Source organism: Bison bison, unplaced genomic scaffold (genome assembly GCF_000754665.1).
Source record: "Bison bison bison isolate TAMUID 2011002044 unplaced genomic scaffold, Bison_UMD1.0 scf7180017864472, whole genome shotgun sequence".
Classification (NCBI taxonomy): Eukaryota; Metazoa; Chordata; class Mammalia; order Artiodactyla; family Bovidae; genus Bison; species Bison bison.
In genome coordinates, this window is record NW_011495033.1 from 10,759,046 (window position 1) to 10,765,963 (window position 6,918).

At 50.1% G+C, this 6,918-nt stretch overlaps 1 protein-coding gene across 1 annotated transcript in view; it reads right to left on the reverse strand.

Annotated features, from left to right (window-relative positions):
• Positions 1-5,772: 5,772 nt before the first annotated feature.
• The window catches only part of LHX1 (LIM homeobox 1), a 5,997-nt gene continuing 4,851 nt past the window's right edge, over positions 5,773-6,918 (reverse strand). Inside the window, exons 4-5 of the mRNA XM_010861552.1 lie at positions 6,603-6,768; positions 5,773-6,221 (exon numbers count right to left, since the gene is read on the reverse strand). Coding sequence (XP_010859854.1) covers positions 5,842-6,221; positions 6,603-6,768 — 546 coding nt within the window. The 3' untranslated portion in view covers positions 5,773-5,841. The remainder of the gene's footprint in view (positions 6,222-6,602; positions 6,769-6,918) is intronic.

Genomic DNA, 6,918 nt, shown 5'->3' on the forward strand with positions numbered 1-6,918 from the left:
CTCTCGGGAGGGGGCGGGGCTTGCGTCACTACGGGCGTTGCTAGGACGGAGGCGCACGCGCCCGGAAGGCTGCCGCGTGTGGGTGTGCGCCTGCGCCGAGGGGCGGGGGGAGGGGAGGGGTTGGGCCGCGCGGGAGCGCGCAAGGGCACGTGGCTGCCGCTGGCCCAGAGCCGAGACTGTGAAGCGCTGCTCGCGTCCTCTTGCGTAAAGTATGCCTCGAGATTTGTCCGAGATTTGCTTGGGAATAAAGTGTAGTGTAGCCATGACCTGCGGTGACTGATTTGGAAAACAGGAGGAGTAAAGGGTAAGCGTCTCGAGCCTCACGTGTACTTTAGGGCAAGCACAGATTGGGATCCAGAGCAGGTTTGGCGTTTCACAATGTGGAGGAGTCTGGGGCCCGGCGCACGCCTCTGACCCACCGGTAGTCCTGATTTGGAAATCCTACCTAAGGGATGGGCATGTGTTAAGTGTGCGGTGGACTGCTGGCATCTTTATTAATAGGAATAATTATTACAGAAAGTGCTATGGTTGTGCATAAATAAAGATTGATTCTATAACTTTCCCAAGTAGCCTTGTCTGTGTAGGGAAAAGGGGGCGAAGTGAGGACTACTCTACTGCATACCCATCAGGATAGATAACCTGGCTGTTCAAAGATAAGGGCATACACTTGAAACTGGTGCACAAATGGGGAAAAATTCAGGTCACAGTTAGAGGGGCAGAGATGGACTCAAAATATAAAGACCCAATGGGATCAATTTAACTGCACCCAGGTACATAGAAAAATACAGTCCCTTTATATGCACTTTCCTTCATCATGCATTCCCTGACTGCCCACTATGTGGCAGGCACTGCTAAATGAGATACAAAAGATGAGTAAGTTAGATTCTCCCCTGGTGGTGATCAGCTGAGGAGGGCAAACAAACATGTAAACAGAAGCTGTAAAAAGGGATCATCAGGGAAGAACAAAGTGGTCTCCCCTTACAGTGTCTGTTTGAGGTCACCTGTAAAGACCTTGAAGCTCCTAAACAAACTGCCTCAGAAAACAGGGTTAGGGGTGGCCTCCTGCCCTTCCTGGAAGCAGCCCGGACCATTTGGATCCAACAGCTGAAGCTTGGGGAGCCCCCAATTCTCCAGTGTCTCCCATGTAACCCAAGGAAAGTGTGGGTCCCTGACTTCCCTGGTCTTCATACACCACCAGCGTCAAGAGCAACAAAAGGCCACGTGTCCCACGTCTGCTGCTTCCTAGGTGGCTGTGGGGGGAAAGGACAGCCCTCAGGGTTGACATTCACAGAGTCAGAAAGGAATGAACTCCAGGTTAGGATGGGAGCACCCCTAGGCAAGGCACCGAGGCAAGGAGAACTGCTTTTTATCACCTGCAATAGAATTCAGTCTAGAAAACAGCTTTAAAGCAAAAACACAAATAACATAGCCCCTTTAATTGCAGTCTGGTGCCTGCAATGGGGCCTCCAGAGCAAAAGCATACTTAGTTGGCTGGGCCAGCCATCGCCCTGGGCTTTGAAGGACAAAAATGTTTCCCTCACCCCACATTTAGGAAACTATCTCCCCCAGTCCTCTTCCTTTCCTATTTGGGACACTGATAAAGCTCAGAAACCTCGTCTTGGGGTTAAAAAAAAAAAAAAGGTGAGGGAGAGAAAGGGAGGAGGGAGGAGGTGAATCAAGGCAGAGACCACCTCTAAGCTGTCATGCAAACAGGACACTGCTGGATAATTCTGGGCAGAAAATGTCTGCTCCCCTACTCTGGTTTCTGGCCAGGTGCCCACTGACTTGGGAAGCCTTTTGAAGAAGAAATCAAGACCACCCTACTCCTGTTAACACATATCTCAGGGCCCCCAAAATGCTTCCCCCGCCTTCCTACCCCATCCTGAGGATAGAGAGGGGACTCTAGGAGTGGAGGAAAGAAGTCCTAGGACTTGAGATGCCGCTGAGAGATGGAGATGCACGAGGCAGCAACCTTCTAAAAACCCCTCTCTGGGGGCCCTCCTGGCTTGATTCTGGTTTCCTGAGAAGGGAGGAGGGGTTTCCTGATGGGGGTGGAAGTGGAGATGGAAGATGGACAACGGCAGGGGCTGTTTTTAAAGACTCTACCTCTTAGAAAAAAGGTAAACCCTGGCTAGTAAATGTAAACCCTAGTGATGTGAGCAAAAGAGATGAGGACAGGCAAAGGAATAAATGGGCGCATGCTCCCAAAAGAACAGTCCTCTCTGGAGAAGACAGTCAGAGGGTCTCCCAGTTCACGGTTCCTCTGCCTACTGCCTCAGAGCTGCAAAGTGGCAGACAGATGTAGGAAGGGCAGACGATAGGCAAGGGTGATATTGGATATCACCCCTACCCCATTGTCCCAATCAGCTGTCTGTTCCAGGAGCTCAAGAGTTTAGGGAAACCAGGTGCTTACCCTTCTCTCTTCTCAGATACTCTCCAGGGTCCCAGGCCCCTGCCAGTGCCTGTCCAATATTCCTCCCCTACCTCGTCTCACCCCAAAGCAATTCCCACTTGCCCCCATTCTGGAAAAGAGAGGTGGGTGAGCTTTGCCTCCCTCACCCAGAGCAGGCTAGAACCCTGAGGGCAGGTGGCTAGAGGTGGCGGCTCTAAGATGGCTGCGGGGAGAAACCAGGCTGCCAAGCCCAGGAAGGAGAAGAGACTGCGATCTCAGCTCTCAGGGCGGAAGGGGACCATCCGGCGCTCCCCTCCTGCCCTTAAAGGCATCTCCCCGGAGCTCCTAACATGCTGTGGATGGTGCTGGACTCCTCTGCACCTCAGAGCCAGAGGTGGGGGGCACAGCTCTGATGGGCATGAGAACAATCCTTGACGTTCCTAGATCTCCCCCTCTTGGGCGGCTGCAAATTTGACTGCTAAACTTTGCCACCTGTCCAGGGCCTCCTTAGGGTTCTGGATACAGCGCCCAGTGGGAAAGACTAAGCTGCTGCTGGGATCCACGAGTCAGAGAGAAGTGCATCCACACGGAGCGCCAACTCTAAAACGCCTCTTATCAAGTACCCGATTCCACAATGAAACTGCTAAATAATTCAGCAGGCTTGATAGGAAAACGCAGCTTCCCAATGAGCATACGTTGAGTTAAATGAATGTCTTTAAAGGAGGCTGGCTATAATGAATAAGTTGGCTATGATTTAATGTATATAAATGCTAAAAGGGCAAAAACAAGGCGATCCAGTGATTACATACAAAATAGATAAAGAAATGTGCTGCATGCAGAGGCTAGGAGTTTCAAAAGTCTTCCCAGTATTTCATAAATTTGGATTTCTGAAAGAACACTGTCAGATTCCACCCTGATAGTCCTCCTCATTGGATAAGCTGTCATGTGGATGCAGTGAAATATGGCTTATTTTAAAGCCTTCTTAGCAAGAAAGATACACTTGGTAGTGTCTTAACAAAATATGAAAACACTGGAAATTGCACACCATTTCAAATAAACCCTTTTTTTTTTTTTTAATACGGAAATAAAGAATCTAGACTGAAATCTAGGTGATTATGGAAAAGAAATTCCGGAACTCTAAGTAGTGTCTGATAGTAAAACACACACACGTATTTCACAGCAGATAAAATATTTAAATTCCTTCCATGTTTATTGAAGGCTTGGAAGAGGTTGAACTACTTTTCAGAACCTATTGGCAACTCTCCGTTGAAATTTGATTTCTGTATTGGTTTTTTTTGCTCATCTTTCAGAGAAAGTAATATGTATCTTGTGCCAAGCAAAACAGTTTTCCTTCTGGGGAACTTCAAATGAAACAAATACTATAAAACAACTGTTTCATATCAGTTCTGTGAAAGGGATTAAAGTATTTCATTTCTAGCTGTGCTGTACCTTCATTTTATGTTATCTTTCAAGCCACCAAATTAGAAAGCAGGATTATCTATGGGAAATGAAACAGAAAAGTACCACCTCTAACCACCTATTTACAGGTAACTGACATTCACAAGTCAGGTTTTACCTGTTTAGAGAGGGAAAGGAGAGAGGGCGTGGGGTCTCATGCTTAATCACAGACTGAGACCACTCATTTTTAGCCATGGGTTTGATTTCTATTTCCAATTCTATATTAACTTATCAACAAACATATCTTCAGATGTATCCATTACAATCCACCGAATGCAAATCTGTAGTTAATAACAGCACGAAGGCACGGAGAAAAGCGTGGCTGGCATTAGCCAGGGGGTTCAACCACAGTCAAGCTGAACACAGGTCCCCCCTAGTCCTATCTCTCTTCCTCCTGGTTTCTGAGGGATCACTCCACTCCCCATCACATCACAGGTCAATGCTAGTTGTCAAAACATAAAATAACACACCGATTATCTAAACATCAGATTTTCTATTTTTATTAAAAACTCACAAATTTATTCAACATGTTTCCTTTCATACAGTGAATGGTCTAATATGCACTGGAGGTCACACAAGCTTAGGTTTATCAGAACAATAAAAGACATATGAGAAATTTAATTTATAAAGAAAAAAAGTAGCAGCTGTTGACTGCATATTTGACCATAAAATTTAAATATTCTGGACTTTTATTTTAAAGACACAAAAATAAAACCTGTGTGGGTCTATATAAGTCATATTAACAATTCCATGAATGTTCAACAGGACTAAAAATTAGCAAAGATGTTTTTTTTTTTAAACCTTGTAACACTTTTTTTTTTTTTTTTAACACTTTCTTCAGGTTGTGGTGCCAGGCACCTTTACAGTATTTGTGCTATAATTATGCTATTTGGCAAGTGTCTGAATATCATGTTTTCTCTTTGCCTTGTGTAAACAACACCTTTTTACATACTAGCACAGTGAGCTGTGAGCCCTGCAAATCAGAACATCTACAGGGAAAAAAAAAATGAACAATTTTGGTTAATTGCTCAAAACATTTTGTTTTGAACAAGAGGTTTCAAAACAGAATATATTAGTAAAACACTGAACTCCTGAATTTAACATTATACGTAAACAGTTGACTGTTTTTAGTTCAATAGTCTTTTTTTTTTAATTTTGTGTGTGTGTGTTTGTGAAGGTAGAATACTTCTTTTGTACAGCTGATGTTCAAGTCATTTTACTAAGAGGTCTGGCTGGAGACCATAGTATCGAGTGTGTCTGCGTGTGTCTGTGTGTGTAGAGCTTTGTGAAGGTAGAAGAGTTGATACTGAGGGCTTTACATTTAGAATTTTGCAATTTTGGCAAAAACAAAAAAACCAAAAATCCCAGATAGACAAAAAATATATATATATATAGTCCCACCTGATGCACAGCAGGTCGGCGTTTCTGAAGCTATAAGAGTTTGTGGTCGCTGTTGCTGAACTCTGAGACAACTCTAACAGATGTCTCAGAGCCTGAGATGTCTCCTGGCCGGCCCGGAGCGCCCCTGGCCGCTTCGCCCAGCTCAACTGTCTTCGGGCGCAGCCTCCCTCCCCGCGGCTCCGGGCGTCACCCACCCGACTGGCCGCCCCTGCGGCTGCCGTGGGTGTTTTTCTGCGGCCGACCGGCCCCAAGCTCACGCCGGAGGCGTCGGTCCGAGGATCCGGGTCCAGTGGGAGGTGGGGAGAGGTCTGGATTCGCCGCCGGTGCCCGAGTTTGCACCTTGCCAGCCAGCGCTCGGATCCCCGTCCTACCTCCAGGCGGATCCGGATCCTATTTCGCGTCCCCCGTTCCCATCCGGTCTCCCCAGACGGAAAATGGTCCCCGAGGCTGGAGGCAGGAGGGGCGGGGGATGACTTGCTTTTCTGTTTTGTGTATGATTTTTTTTCCTGTTTTTTGTTTTGTTTTTTTTTTCTTAAATAGAAGGTTCATTTCTGTACAACCGCGAGCTCCGCGGGCCGTGCGCGACTCCGCTACCACACGGCCGCCTCGTTCATTTCTGGGGGGTGAGACAGGTGGTTCCCATAACTCGCCCCGCCGTTGACCGACAGCGACGAGAAGGGTGGGCTGGGCCCAAAGACCTCGGCGGACATGGAGTGGAGAGGCCCGGGCAGGCTGGGCTCGGGGCTGGGCGAGTCCCCGGGAGGATGCGCCAGGATGTCGGTGAACCGCTGCGCCTCACTCGACGGGTGGTGGCCGGGCAGCGGGTGCTCCAGGCCACCCAGGGGTGTCCCGGAAGGCCCGGACGACGGCACGAAGGGCAGGTCCACCGGCGTTTGAGCCTGCGAGGACGGGGGGCCTTGCGGAAAGAAGTCGTAGTTGCCTCCGGGCCCGTAGTACTCGCTCTGGTAATCTGCGGTGGCGGCGGGGAGAGGGGACGTCAGGGCGGGGCCCCGGGCGGGACGGGGTGACCGAGCGCGAAGGCGCGCTATCGGGGCTGGGGAGGGCAACGCCGGGGCTCTCCATTCGCCGGGCTCCCCTGCCCGGCTGGGCGCACGGAGGAAGCCCGGGTGCAAACGCGGGAGCTGCTCCCTCTCTGCCCACCAGCCTCATTCAGGACCAGGAATTCGATCCGGTCTTACTGCCTCGCCTCATTTCCTCCCCAGCCTCCACCCTTCTCTCCCGCCCTCTCCGCTTCTCCTGCAGAAAGCCAGGAGCGCCTCCGCGCTGCCGCCCGCTTCCAACGAAACGAAACCGGGCCTGCCCGCGTCCTGCCCCCGGCCCGCGCACCCACCTCCGTAGAAAGAGAAGGGCCCGTTGGGAAGGAGCTCGCCCGGCTCCAGGCGATCCACGAGCGGCCTCATTCGGCGCGGACTGCGGAAGAAGGCGTGGCGCCGGGCGCCCAGCGCGCTCAGCTGCTTCATCCTCCGTTCCTTGGAGCGTCGGTTCTGGAACCAGACCTGAAGCACACACGACTTGGGGTGAGGCCCTGGAGACCCTACCTCCGACTTTTCGGGTGTGCGGCCTCTCCTGGCCCCTCACCGTTCCACCTCCCAGCTAGCGGATTCCCAGCTGTGTGTTTTGTGTCTTGTATATGGTGTGTGTGGGGG